Genomic DNA, 27388 nt, shown 5'->3' with positions numbered 1-27388 from the left:
AACGTTTGGGGCCACAGCAGCCAGTGATGGCGCCACCGTCCTCCCCGGCTGCGATCCGACATCAAACGAGCATTTGTTATGAAATCCGAGGAAAGGCCATATTTCATTCGGATAATTCGGTTAAGGCAGGCGGCATCCGTGCAGGAGACCGCCTCGTGTCCTGTTTCTAAAGATCCGAGCGCGTCCGGGGGAGTCGATCCTATCTGCCCTCATCGATCAATAACAAGCTCGTTAATCGTCTGGGCGGATACAGCGAGTTAATATTAAACAGGCGCTGGGCAGGAACCCTGTGACCAATTCACTGCAGCAGGCCTGACGGGCGCTGTGCGCTCGTACACGAGTTATTACGGGACGACGCGAAGTCGCCCTCCGCCGGGGCTCCGTGCATGTTCAAATGTGAACACTTGGAAGTGCAGCCTGCATGCAAAAAAGTTTCCAGAAAGATGTCAAGTAATGGTACAGGGCTCATAAGTTCCATTTCCGGGAAAACTTCAAAATAAAACCCAACTCCGTCAAACGAGGAGTGAGAGGCGGCTCGTTAAATGGATCAGGAGGGCGAAAGTTGTGCATGCAAACGATTGTAGGAGAGTAATTCTAATTCATTAAGTGTAACTCCGACATCAGATACATGTCATTAGATACATTTCACCCTCTGCAAGTGAAATATGACATATAACATTTTGGAGGATTGGGATCTGAGAGTTTGGATCCTGATATCTCGACCGCCACCAGCATGGAAGAGGTGGGGTTGCTGACCTGAAATATAACAAGTGAAAACTTGCGTCCATAGATATTAGTTTGCAGTCATGTTGTCTGCTGTGAATCTCTACAAAGGCGCTTAAAAAGTGGCCTTTTCTGTTTTTCTTGTTCTGCTGCATGAAAAAGACCTTAAGTCTCAAACATCCACACTAAGGAAGACATAAAAAATAATAATGCGTGTCCGACATGTTATCTGCAGAAACAAAAGTATAACTACCACATTAAAATCATTTAAACGCCACAGATTCCTTCTCTGTCATTACAAATTCCTTTATATATAAACATACAAATAGTTTTCATTTCACAAATTCAAACATTCAACTGAAGGATCGAGAAGACAAACACTTTGGGCCGCAGAGGAACTTGAAGAGGCTCTGATGGAACAAATCCGTAACGTTATTCACACACACACACACACACACACACACACACACACTTCCTTTAGGTAGTTCATTATGTGGTTATTCTGCCAGCAGATGGCGACTTCACCCTTTTCTCCCCTCCAGTTCCCGCTGGAGTAAAACTGCTCAGTTTACCCTCATATGTGTCGCTGCAGAAGCGGCAAAGTGAAGCTTTAAGCGAGAGAACAAAAGAGAGACGAGGGCGTTTATGTGACGTAATAAACGCACAGTAATGTGAACTCCCTCACAGGTGTCCTCAGTTCCTCTCTCCGACAGGGTGAATCTGTGCTCACATCATGAAGATAAGCGGACGACATGAGGAGGTTTCCACGCCGCCTGACAGCAGGTTTAATCAGTTAACGAGTGGAAACGCGGTGGCTGCTTTAGTGACACTGAAAGTCTCTACAGCTTCGGTGGGAAGTCATCCCTCAACTTCTGTCCTCTCCTACCACAGCGCCAAAAAAGACAAGCGCTGGAAGTATGCTTTTATTTTGCGGATCCATTAGCGTGTTTTCCGGTGGAGCAGTTCCTGTCGTCGGCTTGACGCAGCTGTGACTGGGAGGCCCCGCCCACTTTGATTACGTCCCAACAGGGGTTGCGGGAGGGGGGGCGCGCTCATGTCCTCTCCGGTGCGCTCAGCCAACCCCTGCTGTTGTAATGTAAAGCTGGCAGTCTCCTGGTGAACCGCTGCGAGGAGTCCGCTGAGAAGGACCCGCTTCGCACACGTCGCTGCCTCCGACGTGAATATTTCCTGCATCGGGGAGACTCCGCAGCCAAATCACGCATGGAATGGTTTTGGGGGGATTGGAGTAGAAATGCAGCGCCGCGCTTCCAGCCCACAACAAGAACCATGCCCAGCTTACACTGCAAGCAAATCTATGACATCCTGTTTTATCCCCGACGACTTTGATATGAGTGAAATTTGCTCGGATACCGACGAGGAGTGAAGGAAAGAAAAAGCCCACACAGCACATACAAAGCTGAAGGACGCTGCTGCCGCTGCAGACGCGTGTGCACCGAAAACCTCTGCGTTTAGGATTTTTTCTTCTTCTTCTTCTTCTTCTTCTTCTTTTTGATGGAGCTGGAGAACATAGTAGCCAACACTGTACTGCTAAAAGCGAGAGAGGGTAAGTTGACACATCAAGGAGCGAACAGTACGTAGGCCTGGCTGTGTCACATTTGGCGCTCCGTGTGTGTAAGAGAAAGGTGGGAATAATCGCACCGATGACGGCACTAGGTAGCCTGCGGACTGCACGGCTCAGCACGGCAGGTAAACCCCACAGATGCACCCAGAAAATGAGCCTCGTGCGCTATTACGGGCAGCCTGAACGCAGCTCGTTCACACCGATCCATCCGGTTGATCGACTTGAACCCCCAAATCAAACTCTTGGATCGTTTGTATCCTCCCAGATTTTGACAGATCATATGCGTTTTCCCACATATGTAAGAGGGGAGGTTAGGGAGGCAGAGGGGAGGAGGAGGAGGGGGGGTCTGCCTCCCACATCCGCTTTCAGCTGTCTGTGCAAATGAGTGCGCTCTTTCGCAACGTTATACATGCTGAGGCACACAGCGAAGCGGGGAATAACTGCTCACGGAGGGGATAAGTGAGTGTAGGCTGGCTGGCATTTGCACGGTGATGTGATGACGTGCCTGCCGTTGAAATGTGCGTACGGGGTCCGCGCAGAGGAACACTCTGGTTATCCGCGTACAAACGCCCCTGTCTGAGAGGGCCACATGCAGCTCGACTGCACACTGCGAGGCACGGCGTCAGTAATGGCTCTCATTGAGGGAGGACCAGGGTCGTGCTGAGGGCAGGAGGAAGGCCTGCAGGTAAACGTCACGCAGCCAGACGCCATTAAAGTCTGCTGGAGGTCCTCCGAACCTGTCCTGGGATGCCGTGGGCTCAAAGGAAGCACCGGCGTCACTGTCCCACTTCCTTTGGGGCTCTGTGTCACACTTGAGTGTTTCCAAGAGTCAGTGAATCCTCACTCACTAACTTTCTGTCAGACGAGTGCATGCAGGAGTTTGGTCGCACGTGGATCCGTGTGGCAGCCTTCATCCGTCCATCTCACGGTGATGACGCGCACGGGGCTGGGCTGCTCAGAGTTTCATGGGAACTGATGGTACGTGAGACGGGAATGTCAGGACCCTTACGACGGGTCAGCGTGGACGCTTGTTTTACGGGCTCAGAGCACAAGTGGGCCGGCTTGAATTAAGCGTCATGAATTAATAAGAGCCGTTAATGGCCCGTGACGGATCTTTGCTTGTCCCAGCTGCTCCATTGGTGCTCATCCAGCGTCTGCCCCGGCTGTGTGTGGGAGAGAAAAGGCCTTTTCACAAAGCGGGGATGACATGGTTCTTTGAGTTAATAGCTGAAGCACGACTTTTGATCAATGGCCCTGCAAATGCAGCCATGTGAGAGAAGATGAGCAACCACACACACACACACACACACACACACACACACACACACACACTGAGGCATGTCACAGGTTGTTTGGAGTGTATTATTGGTTGTGTCCTTTCACTGTCTGACTCATTAGTGGTTTTATCTTACAGGGCCCAGAGCCAAAGACTCTGCCGGTCCCATGTGCGCCGATGGTAACCCGTCCTGCTTCTCTCTCACACGTGTGGCAGATCACAGCACACACACACACACACACACACACACACACACACACACAGGCTCATTTTAGGTCAGCTGCAGTGAGAGAACGTGAATGGAGCGAATAAAGAGTGTTTTTCCTGTTTGTTTATGGGAGTGCGTCTCGAGCTGAAGCGAGAGACATGCATCCTCCGTCCAAACGCTCCCGGGGACGCACAACAGGAAGGCCCAGTTTACACTTGCAATATTTGTCGTGTTTTATGCCAACACCTCCCTGATCATTAAAACAGAGCGGAGAGCGGCAGTTCCTCTACAGGCTCTGTGGCTCTTCTGGGTCAGCCATCACGCAGTCCTGGTCTGTGTTTCACCTCCAAGACCTTGTTGTGATTAGTCAAGTTAATCACATTGAGCCCGGAGATGGGAGGTTTAGAGGAGTTTAAACTTTTTTGATCAAATAGGATTGACTAGCTGTTTCATGTTAAGCACAGAGTGGACAATATGAGTCAGTTTTGATTTCTATAGAAAAAAAAACACACTTCAATATCCTGAAGTGACCACTATCTTACATAAAGCCTAACGGTATTACACACTGTCAGTCAGATGCAGCCCCATAAGCGATTTAATCAAATTGATCGTTACATAACAAACTGAGTGGGCTACGGCCATCCGAGCTCCATCTTCCTGTGGAGCTGCTCTCTGCGGAAGATACTTTATGGGGTATGTGGTGAAATGAAACACCGCCGGATGTCCAGCGCGATCATCTGAGAAGCATCTGACAGCCACGACGGAGCGGCAGGAAATGTTGGTGTGCTGGTCTTAAAACGCTCTCCTGATGTCTGATTAAACCACAGAGTTCCTCAAAGTTATTCAAGCCTGACACACATCGTGGCTGTTCGTTAGCTTGACATGAGTAGACCGAGGGAGCAGGTTTAATACCAGGGTGTGCTGTAGATTTATGTGTGAGCAGATGAGGGGTGTGGGGGTGAATTCCTTTGTTTAAATGTAACCTGAACCCAGCTGCTGTGACGAGAGCAACATCAGTGCAGTAGACCCTGAGCTATTAGGTGTGTGTGTGTGTGTGTGTGTGTGTGTGTGTGTGTGTGCGTGCGTGCTCACCACTGCCTGCCTCCCCATTCACAACTTTTGCTGGCAGCAGTTGCAGATTCCAAGCCAGGGGAGTGAACGTCATCGGCTGTCCAAGTGAATGAGAGTAAGGGGGAAAAACTGTGCTGCTGCATCCAGATGCCTTTCTTGAATTGCACTAACGGAGCCCGAGTATTTAGTTTGGGCTGGTGGACTGAATTCCTCTCCAGCGCCTGCTGACTTTCACATTCGGCCTGTCGTGTTTTTTGCAGGTTGTGGTTGCGCGAGTACTAAAAAAAAAAAAAAGGAAAATCACATGCAAATCACTTCTGTCAAATTCTGGTGTAGGATTCAGTACTGTGAAGTGTATAAAAAGTCCAAAAGTAATAATTAAAAGTAAAAAAAACTACAGACACGACTACCTCTGTGGTGCGATGAGGATGAGAAGTGGAGGATGATGAGTTTATGTCCAGGTAGCTGAGGTAAAGACATGATGAGAGCTTTTCTCTCCATTTGTTTGGCCTTTTTTTCCTTTTACCTCCCTCATCATTTTCACAAGCTGAAAGGAAGAAAGAAAAAAAACTTGTTTTGGAATGATTTTGGAGGGCTATGATGCTCCACAGTGATTCATTTATTTGTTTTAGGCCTCAAGAGGAACCTCTTTGATGAATTTGAGGACCTTGTTTGACGAAAGCGGATGCTCCTACACAGGAACCCTGCAGAAAGCCCGTCAGACAAGTATGAAAATGCTGAGCGGGCCCAGCCATGCTGATTTCGATCAAGAGGGAAAGTGTCAGTCACGGGGTTCATTGTTGGGGCATGGAAGCAGAGTCAGAAACTGTGCTCAACAGAAAACGTTTGGTGACCGTCATGGTTGTGCGTTGATGCGAAATGTGAGGAAAAGCAGAAGAGCCTCTTAGTGCAGGACGTGATCAGACTGTGTCAGCAAGAACAGTCCATCAACCATTACACACACACACACACACATATTATAGTAGGGTTGCAGTGCATAAACCCCCTCATTACAAAATTACATTTGAGAGAGTTCAGTGGTGTGAACGCCGTAGGCACTGGTCTGCTGAGTTGTGGATAAAAGTGACATGGTCAGATGAGTCATCCTTCACGGTATTCTCAACAAGTGGGCAAGTGCATGTGAGGTGCACACTAAGAGAACAGTGCAGGTCTGAACACTCAGCCTTTACAGTGAGGGGCAGCGCTGTCCCTTCAGAGGGAAGCATCTCTGCAAATCAATACAGGGTTGTTCTGAGCACCATGAAAACACCAAATGATGGAATATGTGTTGGAAGAATGGTGTTTCATCAGTCCAGTAAAGTTCAAGAGACTTGGAGGATCAATGCTAAGGTGCATTGAAGAACACCTTGCTAAGACATGTTGGTTTAATTTGTCTCCTGTCTGTAAGTGTACACTTGAGGTGAGCAGTTAATGCAGTATGATTTAGAGTTGCAAAAACTGAGGGATTAAAAACTGCTGGCTGTAGCTTCTCCACTGTGGGGCTTTAGATTGTTGGACGTCACTTTGGAGCTTTGTGACATTTAATAGACTGATTAATTGATTAGCTGAAAAAATAATGGCAGATTAATCAATAAAGAAAATAATTGTTACTTGCAGCTTTAGTGTAGTCATTTGGGATCCTCCAAAGTTCAGCGGGTTTGTCACAGTCCCAGATTCAGTTTGCAACAAGCACAGATTGGATTCATGCCCACTGATCAGTGAGTACACGAAGTGAGGCAAGATAACAGGTACGAGGTATCTGTCTGTACAAGCAGTTTGTGTCGGCTCTTACCCTGGACAGTGTCTTCGAGCTCCTGCTGCAGACGGATGGAGGGGGGGGTGGGGGTGTGGTGTTGCTTCATCGTGTGATGCCGCGGCAAGTCTCAGCAAGCTGGGGGAGCTGCTGTCGCCACGTCAAACAGAATTCTAGTGAAATGAGCCGGGTAACCTTTTCGAATCTGCAACCCCAGCTGTCAAACGCACAACACGAGTCTTTGTTGTCCCTGACGGTAATGTCACCATGAATAATGTACAGTAGACTTGCATACAAACTTTCTCTTCCACTTCCACTGAAACAAAAACACTTTGCCTGGAGTGCTCCTCCCTCAGGAACCCTCTGAAAGGATGGGGGCCATGACATAATGCTGTCGACTTTTATTGGGTTGAGAGCCTTAATGGAGGAGAGAGTAAAATACACAAGAGGGAAACAAGCCTGTTGTTTTCTCACTGGGCTTTTCTGACGGGAAAGAAGGGATAGGAAAAAGATCTGTGAAGGGAATCTGTTGCAAAAGGCTGCAGGTCTCGTCGTGTCCCGTTCTTACACATCTTATATTCATTGGTTTTGTCAGAGGTGATTCACTTTAAATATTACATCTTTCATGTTGTCACTTTACAGCATTTTGTGCTTCAGAAGCACTCAGCCCACAACCCCCAAGATACCGTGTTTACTGGCAGTCAGGGTTACTGCTGTTTTATTAAGTATTAAGTGTGTGTCCCAAAATGTGTACATGCCAGTGAAATGAGGCAGTCATTCATGACCCCATACGATGAAGCCTACTGACTTAAGCTATCCTTTACTGCCACTAGCAGGTTGACATTTGTGGTTTTAACTAAATGTCAGTGATGAAATTTGATTTAGACAATCCCTTGAATTTTCAGCTGGCTCAGTCAGCAGCTTACTTTGGTTCACATCCCAGTATCAAAGTAACTTAGGGCTAATTAGCAAATGTTAGCATGCTAACATGCTCAACTACGATGGTGACCATCATCTCAAACTTAGCATGCAAGCTACACAACTGTGAACATGTTAGCATACTAACATTAGCGGCTAGCCATGCAGGAGACTGGTTTGTATTTTCAAACCATTATGGCTGCACCTTCTCCCCAGCTTTTTAAATACAGAGACCCATCCATTTCCCATTTTTTTAGTCAGCAGTTTTTTTCTTTTTTTTTTCAGTTCAGTTTTTATTGAAAGTAAAGTTTAAATCAAGCTAATGTTAACATCTGTCTATCAAACTAAAATAAGATGCTAAACACAAGCATGTTAGCATCTTGTTTGCTAGTACAGCCTCACAGAGCTGCTGATATAGGCTCTACATTTGGGAATTATATTTACAGTTTTTTGTTTGTTTGTGTTTTTTTTGACGGAAAATTATAGAGTGAACATCTTATGGATTTTACATTTTATTTTGGTGGTTTGCCATGTAAACAGTCCCCCATATTGAATGGCAGACAATCAGCATCAGCACTATGAAATGTAGCAGTAGTAGTAGTAATGTAGTATCTTATATTATTTTGACCAGTTTTGTGTCTTATTCGTGTAGATAACTGTACAAAGTGGCAATTCCATGCTTAATTATTTTCAGCACAGTTTTAGTTAAAATGGCTAGAAACTTTTCTGACTTTCCAGCAGTTAAAGTCAGATTTTTTTGGGGTGAGTCCTTCAAAATTAAAGCATAATGTTTTTTTTTCTTGGCTCCCCATCTTCTACCAGCAGTAAAACATGGAGAAATAAACCAAAGAAGCAGAGATACCCATTTCTCCATCGACAACGCGCCACAAGGCTCGCTGTGTTTTGAGTAGGAGTGTGACTCATTTTTTCTTGAGTGGAAAATTCAGCTCGCTGGCTCTTACTATCTCTATTGTTACTGCTGCATCTACCCACACATACAGTATACATAACTCAGCTGGATGCAACAAGTTCACGCCTGTTCTCTGGGGGCTGTCGAGTGGAATTCTGGGAAATACAGGAGATAATTATCTAAAGTAAAAGTGGACAAGGTGGGCTGAGGGAAAGTGGATGCAGAAGAGAAAAATGTGCATTTTAACAGCTTGTCACTGAAGCACTTAAGGAATTCACAGTCTTTTCTTCATGTCAGACACACGGTTGATTACTTACGCAGCATTTTATTGTGTCTCCATGCACTATCAGCCTGAGATGTGCTTCCTGCTGCCATATCTCTTTAATGGAACATCCAATGAATATTTGATGTGCATTAATCAGGAACTTCTGTATCTGATGAAGCTTCCTCCCTAATGTCCGCTGCTGTATGAGGACTAAGCAGTTCTTCAGCCTGTCCATGCAAAGTCTTGTATACACACACACACATCACGGTCAGGAATTATAAAGGCTTGAAATGTACAATTTAAGTTAATACAATGGCAGTTAAATAAAAACTAAGCTATCTTTACACCTTTTTTGTATCTGTAGGCAGTGGGAATAGTCATATGTGGTGAGACTATAATCCCACATGGCCTACCGTAGGTTATTTATGGGAACCTATGGCTTGGAGAGCCTTTAAAGTCCAGTCTGGGAGGAAAACAGAGTCATTTCTGTCAACTGTTATTGTAAAAACTAATAAACCACAAGCAGCACCTTCTATTCCTTGCTGTGAGTTTTCAGCGATGGGGAAAAAGGGCAAACAAAACTGCCCCTGAGTTAGATCAAAATGCCTCAGATGAATGGTGTAGAAGCTGAAACAGCAGCTTTCTCTCATTAGTTCAGCTCAGTTAAGGCCTCACAACAGGCCCTCCAGTATCTTTTTTTTCCTGTTGAGGGATATTGCCACAACGGGGACAAAAGAACATGGAATGTCAACATAAGAGCAAGACTTGGAGCAAACATCTTCACGAAGAGGGTGTTTGAGGACACAAAGGAAATGGAGAGCAATGGGGGAAAGTAGAGACAGCTTGAGACGGCTTTAAGCCAGGATGGGTCTTTGTATTGCGTGTGTGTGTATGTGTGCGTATGGGGCGCACACACACACACATACACACATGTTCAATAATATCTATCCACATGCACCCTGTGTTCCATCAGTCTGATAAGTTGGGTCTCGCAGTGGGAGCACTTTCCTCCATGTTTGCTCACTTGTGATGTAACAGCAGAGTTTCACTCAGCGCGAGAAGAAATAAAATCATCCCTCACAGAGATTTAGGATTACACTGCCATAGTGTTCGCCCTATCAAAGCATTTATGGAGGTGAACAAACACACTAACGCCACGTCAGAGCGCAGGAGCACCCTGTTATGGCAAGCTTCATGTGGACTATGCTCTGTCCTCCTGGATCTTTATGGATGAGCAAACAGCATGTATTACCCTGCCCTGAGTCCTGTGCTGTGTGTGTGTGGTGCTTTGATCAGACGGCCTGGCGGCTTATATAATTTCACTCTATTGAATGTCCATGCCCCCCCCCCCCTTCACATTCCATATTTTATTTATTTATAGAACAGGAAACTTGTGGCACATGACTGCGCTCAGACAGGAAATACAGCCTGCCTTCTGCTGCTTTTTGTGAGACTTCTGCCCTCGATTGCAACCTCTCACACAGGGTATCTCCCTGCACGCTGAAGACATACATGAACACACATGGTTACCCTTTGCGACAACTGTCACAACTCACCAGCTCTGAGGTCATGGACCGGTTTGACCACCTCACTTTGTATCAACACATTGCTCCTGCCCTTGAGCTGGCTGCTATTTATAGCTGCAATGTTTACAAGGACAAAAAGACAGGAAAAAGTCACACTTGAGCGTTTTTCTCTCACAGCTATGTGCAGACGTACAGTAGCTGTGAGCAACATGAAATCATGTCTGAATCAGTCATAAAACACACGAGCTTTCACGCTAAATACGGCCACATTGTTACGGTCAAGTGAGACCCTCTGTGTTTTGGGACACAGCTGTACTCTTGCATCAGTACTGCTGATAAGATCTGTCTTTTATTGTCTGCGACTGATTTTGAGTTTATGACCCCTCATTAAGTGGTTTAACATGTGACCCCCCACAGCAAAGAATAGTCAAGTCTTGCCAGGTAAATGGTGCACGTCCAAGATGTTTGCTTTGAGCGCGTTAGCAGATGTTGCAGCCGGATCGCGTCGTTATTATTGCGATAATGAGGGATTCGTGGACAGAGAGGCTCGTTCAGGATGGTAATAAGGTGGCCAGACGGAGCGGTCGACATGACATCATGGTGGAACAGGGCAACAAAGAGCTTCTTCCTGCTATAGTCCTCCTCTTCTGCTCAGGTCCGGGCAGCGTTTCCCTCCACTTCCTGTGGCACAAAGACCACACACACTACAGCTTAATTAAACCTCAGGGCTAAAATGTCCTCCTTTCAGTAACATGTTTTTCACACGTGGAGTTGAACGAGGAAGATAATGCCACAACTAAATTAAGCTTCAAACTTTAGTGTTGAATCGAAGAAAATGTAAACAATCACTATTTATTTTGTTTATTTCAGTGCTGTTGGCTGAACTGCATGAGCTTGTCAAGATAAACTGCTAAAATGAGGGATTTAGATTTTTATTCTCCACAGCTGCAATTTTATTGTCAGCTACTAAATTAATCGCCACCTATTTTTATTATCGATTAATCATTGTGAGTCATTCATTTTGGAAAAAAAATCTCCAAATTCCCTTATTTCGGTTTCTTAAACCTGAATATCTTCTGCTGTCTTTGCTCCTTTGTGACAGGAAACTGAATATCTTTTGGTTGTGGACAAAGCAGGACGTTTTGAAAAATCATACTGATCAACATTTTTCTGACATTTTATAGACCAAACAACAGATCATTTGATTAAGAAAATGTTTGCCATATTAATAGATAAAGAAAATCATATTGTGAATGATGTGACATGCTGACATGTGCATGTGACTTGCACAAAAAACACAATTTGGAAGGTGTGATTTATCTTCAAGTGACAGTACTGTACAGTGCAACAGGTTTTGTTTTGCAAGAGATGGGTATCTGATGCTTAGCCTAGATGGTTGTTGTGATGAAGCACACTTTTTTGCTGTAATGAATCACTCTGCAGAGAAACAGGAAGAGGATGTTTTAATGCAACCTTGTCATCATGGTTTTTATAATCTTGATAATATTTTTGTTGTGCATTTGCCACCTTTACCACTTGTTTTGCATTCATATGGACGCCGGCCCCTACCTGCAGCCGCAATGCAAATAAATTCCACGTATCAAACAGTTGGACGTTATTTGAGAGACGCAGGAGGGAGACTTTGGAAGAACAAAGGCGTTTGTTTGGCGTCTGCTGCTGGTTGGCTTCACTGCGCTGGTACCTCACTGACCACCACGGTATGACTCAACCGCGAGGCCGACATTTAGCAGATCAGACAAAGGAGGTGATGTGAGGATGAGTTGGATAATCAGTTGTTTGTGAACAAGAATGAAATTTTCGGCTGGTGCAGGGAGGAGATGAGTGCCAAGAGTCACAGGAATTGACCAAAACCTCACTTTTTGCACAGTGTGGGTGTAGACAATAGCGCATGTTCACACAGCTATCCTCTCTGCCCGCACTCTCACATCACATGCTGCTGCAGATGTCGGTGTTACATACATGCCAGATGCAAAGCAAGAGCTTAAGGATGTGGTTTCGGCTGGTTGTCCCCAGCAGTGACGGTGGAGTGATGGTGTGAGAGAGAGGTGTTTCTGAAACATCAGAAAGCGTGTGTGTGTCAGAGAGCTATGAACCGGCTAATGGCTACAGGTTCTTAAGTGTGTCAACACTTGGTGAACGTAACCTCACGGCTGAGCGGGGACATTTTTGGACGTGTGGACGGATGGGGCCTGCAGAGCTGCCTGAGTCGGTTAAATTGAGCATGAGGACATTACTAGAGAGAGGTCACTGTAGAAACACTGCGTGCATACCCACCACACACACACACACACACACACACATGTACATGCACACACACAGATGTTTGGGATGCTGGTAACCCCCTGGTGCCATGCCAGACGGATGTCGTTCCTCCTTTGACCTTATTTTTGCTTCACTTGACATGCCTTGGTGATGTCAGAGCTGCAAAGCAGAAACACAAATAAGGGCGGCGACCACACTGCCCTCATGGAACAAATTAGGCCTGCAAGTTCCCGTGCACAGCGCACTCACGGCGCGCTGCATATTTCTACTCCTGTGTAAGTGACACACCATGAGAGAGTGAGAACTCTTAATACAGAAAGAAATAGACAGGGGGAGGTTTATAGACAACATTTATGAGAATATTCATGCTTTTAATAGCCCAAAACAGGAACCCAGAGTTACTGAGCTGAACATAAAACAAAACTGTAAGTGGAGGGGTTTTTTCCTGCAGCTTCACACCATGATTTTGAAACCTCCGTGCTTCCTTTTATGTTGATATTTACAATCCTTTGGTAAACCCCCCCCCCAGACCTGGTTTGTTACATCCGCCAGAATATTTCCTCTTCAGCAAGCAGATATACAACAACAGAATTTGAACTCGGTTGAACTGAGCCAGAATTGTGTTTGTTTAAGGCCACAGACATCAGAAATGTCAAAGGACACTGATGCCACACAGGAAATCACTTGTTACAGCCAGATGGATGAGCTTCTTGTATGCCAATGAATAATTAATGCTTAAAATTTGCATGCTTGTGGGAGCAGTTGGGTGTGTTCACATATGGATGCTGAGATCTTTGCACCCGGCAGGCTCCTGTTGTTACTCATGTTTTTTTACTGGAAGTACTGAAGTAGTTTGTTGCAGCTGGTGGGAAATGTTGTCATAATGCATATGTCAGTAATGCAGTAAACTTGCAATCTTTTCCCACCTTGAAACACAGAGGGCCGATGAGCCCAAAGCATCACATGTGTGTAAGTGTTCATAAGTGAACACAGGCCTATTAAACAACATGTCTCCTATTTTATACACTATGTGACATAGTGATAGTCCCACACCCTTTGTACCTCCCTCTGTAGGTACAAAAGTATTGGGACACCTGACCGTTACACTAACAGGGACTTTAATAACGTCTCATTCTAAACACACAGACGGCTTTGCAGCTCTAACAGCTTCCACTCTTCTGTGAAGGCTTTCCACAACATGTTGGAGTGTTTCTGTGGGAATTTGTGTCCATTCATGCAGTAGAGCATTTGTGAGGTCACACACTGATGTTGGACCAAAAGGCCTGGCTCACAATCTCCGTTCCAGTTCATCCCAAAGGTGTTGGATGGGGTTGAGGTCAGGACTCTGTGTGGGCCAGTCAAGTTCTTCCACACCAAACTCATCCAACCATGTCTTTATGGAGCTTTGCTTTGTGCACTGGGGCACAGTCATGCTGGAATAGAAAAGGGCCTTCAACAAACTGTTGCCACAAAGTTGGAAGCATAGCATTGTCCAAAATGTCTTGGTATGCTGAAGCATTAAGATTCCCCTTCACTGGAAGTCAGGGGCCGAGCCCAAACCCTGAGAAACAGCCCCATAAAGACCATGATACGTATTGCCAGATTCTTGCCAACCCTTAATGATGTGGAGGTGATGGTGACAGAAAATCCCCAGCAGAGTCCGGCAGGGAGGAAAGATCCTGGATTAGAGAAAAAGAGAAGGTGACGGAGTTAGAAGAAACAGGAAGGGGTGGGGGGTGAGCAGGGAGAGCAAACGAAAAAATAAATATGTTTGGAGGGCAGCGAGGAGGAAAGAAAACAGGGCGCAGTAAGAAAGAGGAGGAACTACATTATTTGCGGTTGTCTCAGCATTGTGTGGAAGTTGAATGCCTGGGTGGAGCAGAGATGTTTGGTACAATTACCTGACATGGTGTTGACCCTTCACAGGAAATCTATGCCATTTGCTGGGCTTTTTTAGCCACAAATGCCTTACAGTAGCGTTCGCGACCCCCCTGTGGGGAATGACGTTCTCCCTGCACTGTACTGTACTGTTGTGCATTCTGGCAGACGTCACGCTTTTATTAAAAGAGCGTTAAAGCTCGAGTGCTGACGCTTGGTTGTGGAGGAAAACTACACGTATTAACTGTTTTCAGAGGACAAATGGTGCTTAAATAAGGAAGTGTGCCTGTTTATAGCTTGTTTGGTCTACAGTAATGTTGATGAGGAGCAGGTGCTGGGAGTTAATGATTCTCTTCAGGGATACTTTGACTGGAGTTATTAATACATTGGTGCTTGGTGTTTGTCTGCGTTGATATGGCCACTGGTCTGCCGGTGTGTCAGCAGTGATGACGTAGGATCCTTTATCTGAAAACATGCCCCGCCTGAAGTCATGATAACAGCGCCTGTAGGCCATAAAATTCCTTTATTTCGTGGACCAAAAGGGTAAAGAGCGGATTAAAAAGTGTGTTTGTCTGCTCCAGTGGTGGAATGTGACAAAGTGTATTTACTCAAGTAGTGTACTTCAGTACAAATTTGAGGTACTCGTGTGTTCTTCACAGCGAAATATACCTTTCACAAGTTTTTGCACACAAAACATTTGAAAATGAACTTAAACTTAAACTGGTCAATTGATCAGACTACAGAAAATTAAATACAAGATAATTAATTATTTTTCAAGTAAAAACATTTCATGGTGTCATCCTCTCGAATGTGAGGATTTGCTGCTTTTCCTTTTAGTTATTTAATTTTATTTTTAATAAAATGGAGGTTTGCACAGTTAATTGGACCAAATAAAAAAAAAAATAATAATAATAAATCAACAAATGGAGAAAATAGTTGGCAGATTAATTCAGCAGAATATTAGAAATGATAAAAATTAGATCTTCAACCAATCCAATCCCACTTTTACATCGACGTATGAGTCTTAGTAATCTTATGATATCATATATGAGAGTGCAACAGTGATGGAGGACATTTTACTGCATTGAGAACTTTCACTTTTAATACTTGAGGTACATTTTCCTAATTATTCTTGGACACTTAAGTAACACTTTCAATCTAAGATTTCAAGCTGTGGCAGAGTATTTTTACAATGTGGTACTTTTACTAAAGTATGTGAGTTTTTCCTTCCTTTCTTTGGTCTGCTGTAATCAGACCAAGTTTATTTCAATTTTTTGATCTTATGAGAGAAACAACAAAGTATTTGAGATAAAGAGGAAGGAAGGATGAGGCAGTAATGCAGGAGGATTTATGGGAAAACTGCTAAAGCCTTCACTCAGAGGCTCCAGCATGACGTAGCGCCTCTCGCATTCCTGGGTTATTACTTAAAGATGTCTGCTTGTCATTGCTTCTCCTGAGCTCAATGTTGCCTCTCACATCGGGCGAGCAGCTTGCAGCCAATTTCCACTGCAGAGAGCGGTTAAAGGAAATCCCTGTCAGTTCATTAGAAAAGTCTTCTTCGCATTTTAAGAAGAAAGAAAAACATGACGTAGGGCCCAACAGGCTGGAATGGATGGAAAACAGGGAATTACACTCTCACGGTTGTGTTTAATCGGTTCACAACGGTGTTGCGTTTCTGCAGGAAGCTGATGCGTGATTATTCAGAGCGGTGGAATCCAGTCTGGCAAAGTCCCGGGTTCTGATGGGAACTGAGCCGGTCAGAATAGGGTTTCTGTTTGTGTGAACACACACACACACACACACACACTGTTCCACGTTCAGTGAGGCCACGGAGTGAGAAAGAAGGTCGCTCGCGAGAGGGGAGGCTTACTGAGGAAGTGAGACGTAACCTATGAATTATATATAAATACTGAGACTATGATTTCATTCAGGGGAGAGCCCACACATACCCCCCCTCCCTCTTCTTTTTATCCATTAGGCCTTCATTTGCTCCCTACTGATATAAATACATTTTGACAACTTTATAAAGTTCTTTATAGCATTTTCACCTCTTGTTTTTCACAGGTGGAGGAGGAAAGCGGAAAGGGAGGAGCAAAAAATGGAAGGAGATCCTTCGCTTCCCGCATATAAGCCAGTGCACTGAGCTGGGAAACAGCATTGGTACGTGCTTGTGTGCTCACCTGTTTGTCACTCGGTGTTTCAAAACGCTGCATTTTAAAGTGTGTGTTGTTTTGTTTTATTTCTGCAGAGAGGGACTATGTCAGCCTCTGTGAGAAACAGCCAATCGGGCGGCTCCTCTTCCGTCTTTACTGTGAGACCAAGTTAAAACTGCATCGATGCATCCAGCTGCTGGACGCAATGGTACACACACACACACACACACACACACACGCTTGTACTTCTGTCCTCGTAAGGATCTGTGCTGACATAATGGATTCCCCGACCCCTTTAACAGTCACAACTAAATGACCAACCCTAAACTGACCCTTACAACCAGGCCTTAACCTCCAAGCAGCCCTATGAATTTATGAAGATGAAAAAAATGTCCTCATTGTGTTTGTTAAAAAGCCTGTTCCTCACTGCGTGGCACGTGCATACACACACATTGAGAAGGTGTCTGCTCACCAGAAGTTTGGCATTAAGACTCCCGGAATATCCCGAGGATAATGAATGATCAACTGTCTTTTTCCCTTTTAATAATTACCATCGCTGTGTCTGTGAACAAAGAAGCTAACCTCTAACTGGCTGCTCACTCACTGTAACTGTAACCAGGAACAGCAGGCCTGCAGGCCTTTGCCCAGTTCCTGCACAGCATTTGTGGGGCTCGAATAAGAGATACTGTTCTCTCAAGAGGGATGACGTGTTTTGTTTTTTTTTTATCTTTGCAAAACATGAGCTAAAGTGAGAATGAACTTAACAACATATTTATTTTGCAGGCATGCTAACCCAACAGTTAGCATGCCTGGCTAACTTCCTTGAGTAGTGATCTCAAGTTATTCCCAAAAAGTGATGGTCACATCATCTAACTGTGTTATTTTGTGGTGTTAAAACACACATCTGTAAAATATGATCCGCCCTACCTAACATCAGCCCCGTGGGTAAACATAAACAAAGATGTGTAATGCCCTTTATTTGAATTTTTGGTTTAGATAATAAACCAATCTAAACAAACCTAATCTGTAATTCTCATTCTGACATCATGTTAAAGTGAAGTGAAGTGAAAAACGAAACGTAAATTTAAATGTTGACTTTGTGTGCGACATGTTGCTTTAGCCTCAGTTTAGCTTTGTGTAGTGACCTTGTGCATTTTACGTCCCTTTTACAGGACTCAAACGGAGTAAAATGAATCAGCTGGACACGTTAAAAGAGTTTTCATCCAGTTAGCTCACAGAGGCTTAGCTTTAGCATCAGCTTACGACAGCTAACCACAGGGCTGATAAAATCCACTACCAGCAACATTTGTCGTTTCATCTGACAAACTTCACGGCAGTCAGCTGTAAATATGAAACCTGCTTTTGTTTACATGATCCCATTGTTTTTAAAAAAACAACTTGTCCCCAGATGGTGCGACTTAGCTAACGGTCCGGTTCCTCCAGTGTTTCCAGGTGCGACTGTGTTCAGACTAGCGTCAAAAGCAGCCCTCTTTCCTGGATGAACACGGGCCTGGAAAACACGCACTCATCCACTTCTACAGTGCACTCACTTTTCATTACAGCGTAACCGGCGCTGTGGATTGCGGCCAGAGGAGACAATTAAACTGAGTAGTGATTATCCAACCAGCCAGATCTCCCCTCCACCCGGCTTGTTGTCCCACAACTCCCCCACTTCCCCACGTCTAGACGAAATACCTCCCACATGACACATTTAAGTCTTTATCTATGCCCAGAATATCTTTGTGGGCATGTGACTGGACAGAAAGGACAGCATTGTTTCCCACACCACCCCGTCCAACCCCAACCCCAACCCCCACCCCAATCCCTGTCAGCCCTCAACCGCCAGGCCCTAAAAGTGACCGTCACACTCTGCGAGGAGGAAACCACTTACACGCTCTCATCCCAAACACATGTTGCCGCTAATTCTGCAATCCTTGTGGTGGACTCACTGTTGAGCTTTCCACTCAGCGCCTAACTGACAATAAACCAGGCCTGAGGGTGATCACAAACAGGCAGGTGCTTGTATCTCAAGTGATTAAATAGTCCTGTGCAGCTATGAGGTTTACTAGAGACGGTCCTGTTACGTAACCTTGGTCACCATACTTAACAAAAAGTACAAAACGACAATCCATAAAACTACTGTGCATGATGAATAACATGGAAAACCTGTGTGTGTGTGTGTGTGTGTGCGTGTGCACGCCTGTGTGTGCAACAGCAGTAGGAATGTGCTTGGGGGGTTCTATTGGTTCCTCTTACATCATGAGAAGGAGTGTGTGTGTGTGTGTGTGTGTGTGTGTGTGTGTGTGTGTGTGTGCAGTTTTATGTGTGCTCTTGTGTATGAGTGTGAACTGGATCCCTCCTGCTTCCAAAAGGCTAAAGGGGCGTCTTCCTTTCCCTTTGGCTGACCCCCCACTGGCAAAGGGTGGGATTCAAACAGCTCATTTCAGAGTGTGTGTGTGTGTGTGATTTCTCTGGAGCCTCTGATAACAAAGTTTCAGTTAATCAACACTTGGCAGAAATCACAGTTCACTCTTTCCCCTCTCTCTCTCTCTCTCTCTCTCTCTCTGTCTTTCTGTCTTTCAGGTGTACGTCTGTATTTCTGCACACACAGTATATGAATTTATTGCTGGGCTTCTTTTGGTTTTGTTCCGAAGTGTCGGTGACGTTGTGGCTTTTTAAAGCATGTTTTTCCTTAAGCTCCAAGCTCGTGTGTGTATGTACTGTATATATAGGTGGTTTTGTGTGTGTGTGTGTGTGTGTGTGTGTGTGTTTTGTAGTGGAAAGCTGGTGACGCTGGTGTGACACACTGTGACACTCCAGGACCTCAAGGAATCCCACTGTGTTTACTGTGTGGTTTCCAGGCAACACTGGATCATGTTGGAAAAAGGCCTCTGACAGAAAGAGTCGGGCCAGCGTGCAGCTCGGGCGCCATGTTGCCTCCCTGCTTTTTCTTGAGAAGTTAGAAGTGCCGGCAATGAAACGTGTCAGAGCTCTTTTTCACGTCGTTGCCTGTGCGAGATGGCCGATACGTCCGGCGTGTAGCAGCCAAACCTGTTTGTGTCAACAGCTTTGTATGTTCAAACACGAGTCGAGAGCAGCATGTGTTTATCTGAGGGTGACAGCGGCCGTACATACATCATACAGATACAAACAACAAATGAAGTGGAGGGGGTTTTTTTTCTCCCCGTCTTTGAAGGCAGAGAGAGAATTTGAGATAAGTTTTGTTTTGTTTTCACGGTTGGAAAACAGAGGCAGAGTGGAGTTCAGGATCTGGTTTTAGCTCCTCTGCTCGAAGTCTGGGTCCTAAATCATCATCAGTATCGTGTGAGAGGATGCGCTTAATCGGCCTTCTTCTCAGCAGACTTCTTCTAAATGGAGAATGAAACTGATCGAACTGACTAGCAAGCAAGGCCTTTTTAGAGAAGACAGAAGAGACAAAGTTCTTAATTATTTCATGTTTTACAAAAGAAATGCTCTTAGTTTATGTTCTTTCTACCAGATCAGAATTATATTTGGTGTTCTCAACATCCATCTCAACCATCACATTAAAAAAAAGAACAACTGAAAACAAAAAACAAAAATAACTGTTCCTTTATTTTATTATTTTTTTCCTTTAATAAGTCCCATTTTTTAAAAAGGCTTAAAAGGTGAAGAGCAAATTAATGTTCAGTAAAACATTTATTCTTTCTCTCTAGCGGTACATAAGTTGCCATCAGTTAAAATCCTTGGGTGGCCTGTTTGTAGAAAATCCCCCTAGCTGATAAGCGGGAATATGTTTTAATAAGTCATCAGTTCTGTGGTTAAAAATCTTCATTTTGGTCCACATGCACTGCAGCTCTTTTCCAGAAGTTCAGCGGTCCATTGGAGGGGGTCTTCCCCACGAATTAAAGACTTGAAAAAATAAACTGTCATGGTGGAACAGGACAAACACCACAACCTGGCATCCCAAAAGTTGTTGTTATTAATGTGTGCAATTTATAAAATCTTCATGAAAGCCGGGTTTTGAAGCGGATTCATTGCCTTCATGTCATCTCTTGTTAACGAGGTGATGATGTCATATTGTCGTTTAGGAAGACTACGAGGTGACGCCTGATGAGAAAAGAAAAAGCCGAGGGGACAAAATCATCAAGACTTTTCTCTCCAAACAAGTAAGTTTCTTCATGTGACGCATTAATCAAAATCTGTACCCTTTTTTTCCCATTTCATATTTTGTAGAAGTTAAAGTGTGTGTGTGTGTGTGTGTAATTAAATGCACTTGTGCCTGCGTGTGTGTGTTTACATGTGCTGATGTAGTCCCCCCAGCGTGTGGACATAGCGGAGGTGTTCGCAGACCAGTGCAGAGAGAACCTCGAGCTCAGTCCATGTAAGGAGCTCTTCAGCAACTGCCGCAAGTGAGTCCTCGTGTTTTGCACGGAAAACAAACAGTGCGGATTTGATTTGTGGCTTGAGTCATGTTCTCCGTGTTGTGACTGTGTGTGTCGGATCAGGGCTGTCCACGAGTACCTGAGTGGAGCTCCGTTCGCCGACTACCAGAACAGCATGTACTTTGACCGCTTCCTGCAGTGGAAGATGCTGGAGAGGTACGCAGAAAGGTCGAAATGAGATTTTAGAACCCCAGTCCTTTTCAGTTTGCAGTGAATGAAATCAGATACAAATGAAGAGGGTGATAATATAATATTTCTGTAATTTCCCAGTTATGGGACTAATAAAGGATTATCTTATCTTATTCACTCAGGGGCCGCTTTATTAGGCACACCTGCAGCTCTGCCGCGGGTCTGTAATGTTCACTTTTTTGTTGACCCTGTTGGGAATGTGTAAATTCAGTTCTGTGTTTATTACCGAGGTTATAAAGAGGCAGCTGAGCGTTAATTGCCATGTGACACAGAGCTTAACATTAATAAATATCACGTCTTCATGTTTCTGATGTGTATTTCTTTATCGATGAGGTGGCTTTTAAGCCAAAACAAACAGAGAAATAAAAGGAAATGTTACCCACAGTTAGCTCTTTATTTCAACATTTTAACGCTCTGAAAAGATAACGGACGGCACAACATCTTGTTATAACCAGAGACAGACAGTAATTGGATACATTCTGGTATTTGTTGATATGTTATTATGTCTCATATTTTGGGATAATTGTTACCAACGTGGAAGCAGCAGCTCACTGTTGTTGTCAATCGGGGGGGAGGCAATGAACTACATTATGCGTGAGATTATAACAATGCATCATATCTTATGAAGTGATCAAATGTTTGCTTTGTAAAATCTGAATATGTTGTCCTCTGAAAGACACTGAAGCATACATATGGGTACCATAAAATGAAAACACTGAAGCAGTGCAACAACGTGTGCTTAGTTCCATCCCACCTGTGATGCTTTAAACACGTCTGTCAGATGCAAACGAATTGACGGCTGAATGAACCCGACAGGGATGGAGTCAGACTTCAGTCACTTCAGAGGAGCCTGATCGCTGCAGACAGGAAAAGTATTTTGTGCAGAGTGCATATCAAAGGCAGTTAGAAGTAAACAGGCAGGCTTTCAGAGCAGCCTTGATTGAATCCGTGTCTGGAAAGTGAAATTACGTACAGGAGGCCCCACCCTCTGCACAGGAAACAGACTCAGGATGGTATCGAGCTCTGCAGATAATATCTCCATCCTAATCGATACTATATGAGCGCCTATTAATGGATTTTGCTGTGTCTGTGTTCTGTCAGGCAACCAGTCACGAAAGACACGTTCAGACAGTACCGAGTGCTGGGGAAGGGGGGTTTCGGGGAGGTAAGAAATACAGCTTGTGATCATAGTGATGCTCGTTGATGCTGGCGATGCTCAATGTAGCAGTAATGAGTGGCGTTTTGGTTTTCTCCTCAGGTGTGTGCCTGCCAGGTTAGAGCTACGGGGAAGATGTACGCCTGCAAGAAGCTGGAGAAGAAGCGGATAAAGAAGAGGAAAGGGGAGTCCATGGCTCTCAACGAGAAGCAGATTTTAGAGAAAGTCAACAGCAGATTTGTTGTGAGTAAACAAAAGAAAATTTGCCGCTCGATATCATCTGACGCCCTCCTTTGCGTGTTTGCGTGCATCCCGTTTACCACGTTGTCCTCTCCTTCTAGGTGAGCTTAGCGTATGCATACGAGACCAAAGACGCTCTGTGTCTGGTGCTGACCATCATGAACGGCGGAGACCTGAAGTTTCACATCTACAACATGGGCACGCCGGGCTTCGAGAAAGACAGGGTCCAGTTCTACGCTGCTCAGATCTGCTGTGGGCTCGACCATTTGCACAGAGAGTCCATCGTCTACAGGTAGCACTCGTTCAGTTCAATACACATCTCACACCACGTTATTTTATTGGGAAGTGCACAACACGGCTAACTGATAGTAAAAATGTACATCTCAGTGTAAACATCACAGTAGTAGTGGATTTTTAAATTATAATTTCCACAATTGGAAAATGTGTCGCCTCAGAGGGTTCCAGGTTCGAATCCCGGTCTGGGCCCTTCTATGTGGAGTTTGCATGTTCTCCCTGTGCCTGCGTGGGTTTTCTCCGGGTTCTCCTGCTTCCTCCCACAACCCCAAAAACATGTACACTAGGTTAATAGGCTACTCTACATTGCTCAGGCTTTCCTGTGTGGAGTTTGAATGTTGCCCCCATGTGGGTTTCGCACAGGTACTCTGGCTTCATCCTGCAGTCCAAACACATTAAAGTTAGATTAATTAGGGAGACTAAATTGGCTCCCTTGTGACCCTGACAAGGATAAACAGTTAATAGATCATGGAAGGATGCATCATTGCTTTCCTGAATCAAGCCTCCAAATGTGTGAGTCAACCACTTTGCTTTTTGTTGAATGTTGTTGTTTTAACATGCTGTATTTTTTGTAGGGATTTGAAACCAGAGAATATCCTATTAGATGACAACGGTGAGTTCTGAAACTTCATGGGCTTTAAATTTCTGCTGATTGCTTTGCACGTTTGGTTTTGCTGCTGATGCTCGATTTCAGCCGACATTACGCTGAATAAACTCATGCTGTTGTGCTGCAGGTCACATCCGTGTTTCTGACCTGGGGCTGGCCATCAAAGTGCCTGAAGGAGAACTCATCAGAGGCAGGGTGGGCACTGTGGGCTACATGGGTAAGAAACACAGCGACCAACAGCGTTTGCGACTAAGTGCACCTGATCAATTACCCGCTTCGAGCCGTAACAACCCGTTTCACTGCCTCTCTAGCTCCGGAGGTGATCAACAACGAAAAGTACAGCATGAGCCCGGACTGGTGGGGGCTGGGCTGTCTCATTTACGAGATGACCGCCGGGCGATCGCCGTTTCGCGCCCGCAAAGAACGAGTGAAGCGGGAGGAGGTGGAGAGGAGGGTGCAGGAGGAAGAGGAGGAGTACAACGACAAGTTTACAGAGGACACTAAGGCCATCTGTAGAATGGTGAGAAACACTGATGAGCTGTTTGTAGAGCAGATATGGACCAACTGATGAATAATTCGATGATTCATCTCTGCTGCTGCTCACCCAGCTGCTGACCAAAGACCCTAAGCAGAGGCTGGGGTGCCTGGCGGACGGAGCAGCGGGCGTCAAGGCCCACTCGTTCTTCAAACACATCAACTTCAAGAGGCTGGAGGCTGGAATAGTGGAGCCTCCCTTTGTGCCTGATGTGAGTAATTCGTACGACTGTGCACAGTGCACGCTTAAATCAAACTGCAGTGCTCTGCAGCTCTTTTTAAAAATCCTTTTGTTTCAATCCTCACGCTAAGCAAAATAGTCCAAAATGGCCACTAGAGAAGAAACGTGTCTTTTCAGGAGCAGTGTGGAAATTTCCATGATGTTAAATTATCTGCTAAGATAAACTTGCCTTCTGTTTTTCCTCTGAACCCGGACTTTGCCGCGGCCGTTGCCCTCTCCCAGCCTCGGGCAGTGTACTGTAAGGATGTTTTGGACATTGAGCAGTTCTCCACAGTCAAGGGAGTAAATTTGGACCAAACTGACAATGACTTCTACTCCAAATTTGCTACAGGCAGTGTTTCCATCCCATGGCAGAATGAGGTAAGTGCGTGCACTTAATGTGACGTTTTTAAATTCTCCGTGCAGTTTGTAAAACTGCTGGAAGACGTTGCCCACCAAAGTTCACCACATTCCTCCCCTCTCCTCTCCTCTGCTTTCATTCAGATGATTGAAACTGAGTGCTTCAGAGATTTGAATGTGTTCGGGCCTCAAGGGACGAGACCTCCAGATCTGGACTGGAATCAGCCACCAGAGCCACCCAGACGCAGCCTGCTGGACAGGATCTTCAGGAGGCACGTGAGTGAATACACACACACACACACACACACACAACCACACAGGGATGAGTGTGTTTAAAACTAACTGACACACACGTTTTCCTCTCTTTCTGTGCTGCAGCACCCAGAGGTGTCCATCTCCCACAGCCGTGTGCAGTCTTCCAGTGTAAACTCTGTGGACTCCATGTCCAACTCTGCCCCCTAGTGGCACAGTGGCAGTGTGGGAGCCACACACAGACACACACACACACATACACACACACACAGACACACACACACAAAGGGAAGGAGCTCCGAGGGGCTTTCCCGCTGCTGATTGGTCCACAGCCGGGGCCTGAGCAGCAGCCGGAGACAGCCTGTCTAAAACGCCTAAATGGTCAGCCCGTCGGGGGAGGGTGGGGGTGTTGACCAGGCCCTGAGACCCCAGGCATTTGTAATGGGATGGTCAATGTTGCAGAGACGTTTGGAAATATTCTGACAAACCTTACTTACCCTCAGGATTGTTGGACTGTAGAGCGGAGCCACTGACGCTGATGAAAGAAATGGATAGAAAACAAGTTAATATTCAGGGGATCCACTGTATAATAAAGACCACCGCAGGGAATAGAAGATGGGGTCTTGGTGAATTTTTCCAGGAAAGGAATTTCTCTTTTTCACTCATTTTCAGTCCTTTGCTTTCTGGCCTGTGTCTCGTACCCGTATGTCACCATCTGTCCAACTCCAAGTGTCGCCACCTGTACAGTTCTAACTTATTCTTCCTCCGTGTTTCCGCCTCCCGTACCTCGGATCACTCCTGAAACATCCGGAACACATCACCTCAACAACCTCAGCACACGATGTACATTGCCTTGCATACACTCAGGCCAAAGATTACAGTTTAGTTTTGTGATACCGTTTGTCACGTTGATTTGTCGAAGGTTTTCGGCCGTCGTTTAGACCCGCGAGAGGTTCAGAGCGCGTGATCCGTTTTTCTACACTTTTTCTCTAAATATGAGCCTGCAGACATATCATATCGCTTGAAGCACATGTACGTACAAGATAGACATACACAGACAGAATTGTGAGAATCGTGTTGTGTTTTCATTGCATGGACAAGTGTAAGTATGGACAGCTGTATCCCTTTTGCTTCTGCATACCTCATTCCATAGTATACCGTACAACACGCAGACGTCTCCCTCGGTTTACAGTGTCACTTTATATTTGACATTACGTGGAGCTTGAATTAATATGCTGTACAGAAACGGAAAGATCTTCTTTTGGTCTTTTTTTTTTTTTTTTTTTTTTTTTTGCTCGATTTTGCGCACAGGAGTGGAGAGGAACACATGCACTCAGCCCGACGTACAAGTGGCACAATTTAAAATGCTGTCATGCTGTTTCTTCACCCAATGAAGATGTTTTTACCTCTGATCATTAAGGCACATTGTTGTACTGACATTGCCACGCGCCGCTTCTTTTCTACATTAGAAACTAAAGTGTTCTTGTTCTCCTTATGCCTTCTCCATAGCCAGTGCTGTCACATGTACAGGTTTTTATATTTTGTCCCTTTACACTTAACGCTCTTCAAAATGCCTCACAAACTCTAAAGGGTCTTCCTCTTGTTTCGTGTCCAGCACAGGGCATCAGCAGCTGCAGTTTATCTTATCTGAATTTTAATTTTAGTTGGTCCACAATTTTAATTTTAGTCGTTTTCTTTCGAGTCAGAGCAGACGGGGGGAGGAAGACGCCCGAGGATCCCGCAGACACCACGCGAAGAAGTGGCCTTCACGCAGCAGCGCAGCCAATTGAAAGTGAGGAAGAGCTCGTTCTCTTCTGCTCATTTTTAAGAATGTGGTATTTTCCCTGTTTGAGGTAGTGAAAGCTGGTTCGTGGAGTAATTCTGATCGTCCGTATGGATCTCACGCGATCTTTTCTCTGCGTACTTGATATGAAAAGGAAAAAGAAAACCAAACCCGAATCAGACTGAAGTGCCTCCTTGTTAGCATGATCTCCCAGACAATACCCACACAGACATCAGCACTTTGTTTATTCTCTGACTGTCATGCTCTGTTTGTTTCCACACACACACACACACACACACACACGGACTCGCACAGCTTGTCAGTAGGGATGATGATGAGGAGGAGGAGGAGGAGGAGATGTTGGAGAGAGATTCTCCGCCTTGATGTGATGTACAGCAAAGTGCTGAGTGCATGTGAAAACCAAACCCACTGTGTCCTTCAAGTCCCAATAAACTCTGTGCTATAGTTTGAGTACTCCTCGCTGTGCCTGTCTCTTTATTTCTGTCTACTCTGCCCGTGCGACCACACAGCATTTCCTTCTTCACATTCAAGTACATTAAAATGATGGAGATTATTTTCCCGATCATCGTCTTGTTATAGGACACAGCACAACAGACACCTGAGCTCATATCTTTGTAGTCGCACTGTACTGCTGTACTATTGCAGTATTACTACATTGCTGTTTGGCTGTCACAGTACACAGTGGAAGATTTAATGGCCAAAACAATAAAGATATTAAGAAAATCTGAAAAATAATGTTACAAAGACGAGATCGAGTTGCAC

The 27388-nt window shown here is 45.1% G+C and overlaps 1 protein-coding gene across 2 annotated transcripts; it reads left to right on the top strand.

Annotated features, from left to right (window-relative positions):
• The first annotated feature begins 81 nt into the window (after nt 1-81).
• On the top strand, nt 82-27079 carry grk5l (G protein-coupled receptor kinase 5 like). 2 transcript variants are annotated; one of them, XM_046386868.1, is made up of 16 exons: nt 82-2287; nt 16458-16553; nt 16642-16754; nt 20617-20694; nt 20840-20937; nt 21034-21126; nt 22261-22324; nt 22418-22558; nt 22657-22847; nt 23425-23462; nt 23584-23673; nt 23768-23976; nt 24065-24202; nt 24454-24591; nt 24715-24842; nt 24949-27079. In XM_046386868.1, exons 1-16 carry the CDS (start codon nt 2236-2238, stop codon nt 24995-24997), a joined length of 1716 nt encoding a protein of 571 aa, XP_046242824.1. In that variant the 5' UTR covers nt 82-2235; the 3' UTR covers nt 24998-27079. The 2 variants fall into 2 exon arrangements, with proteins under 2 accessions (XP_046242824.1, XP_046242822.1); XM_046386866.1 differs by having other exon boundaries at nt 24715-24846.
• Nucleotides 27080-27388: the final 309 nt, after the last annotated feature.

Source organism: Scatophagus argus, chromosome 4, assembly GCF_020382885.2.
Source record: "Scatophagus argus isolate fScaArg1 chromosome 4, fScaArg1.pri, whole genome shotgun sequence".
Taxonomy (NCBI): domain Eukaryota; kingdom Metazoa; phylum Chordata; class Actinopteri; family Scatophagidae; genus Scatophagus; species Scatophagus argus.
Note: the sequence above shows the minus strand (reverse complement) of the source record. Positions and strands in the feature narration are given on the sequence as shown.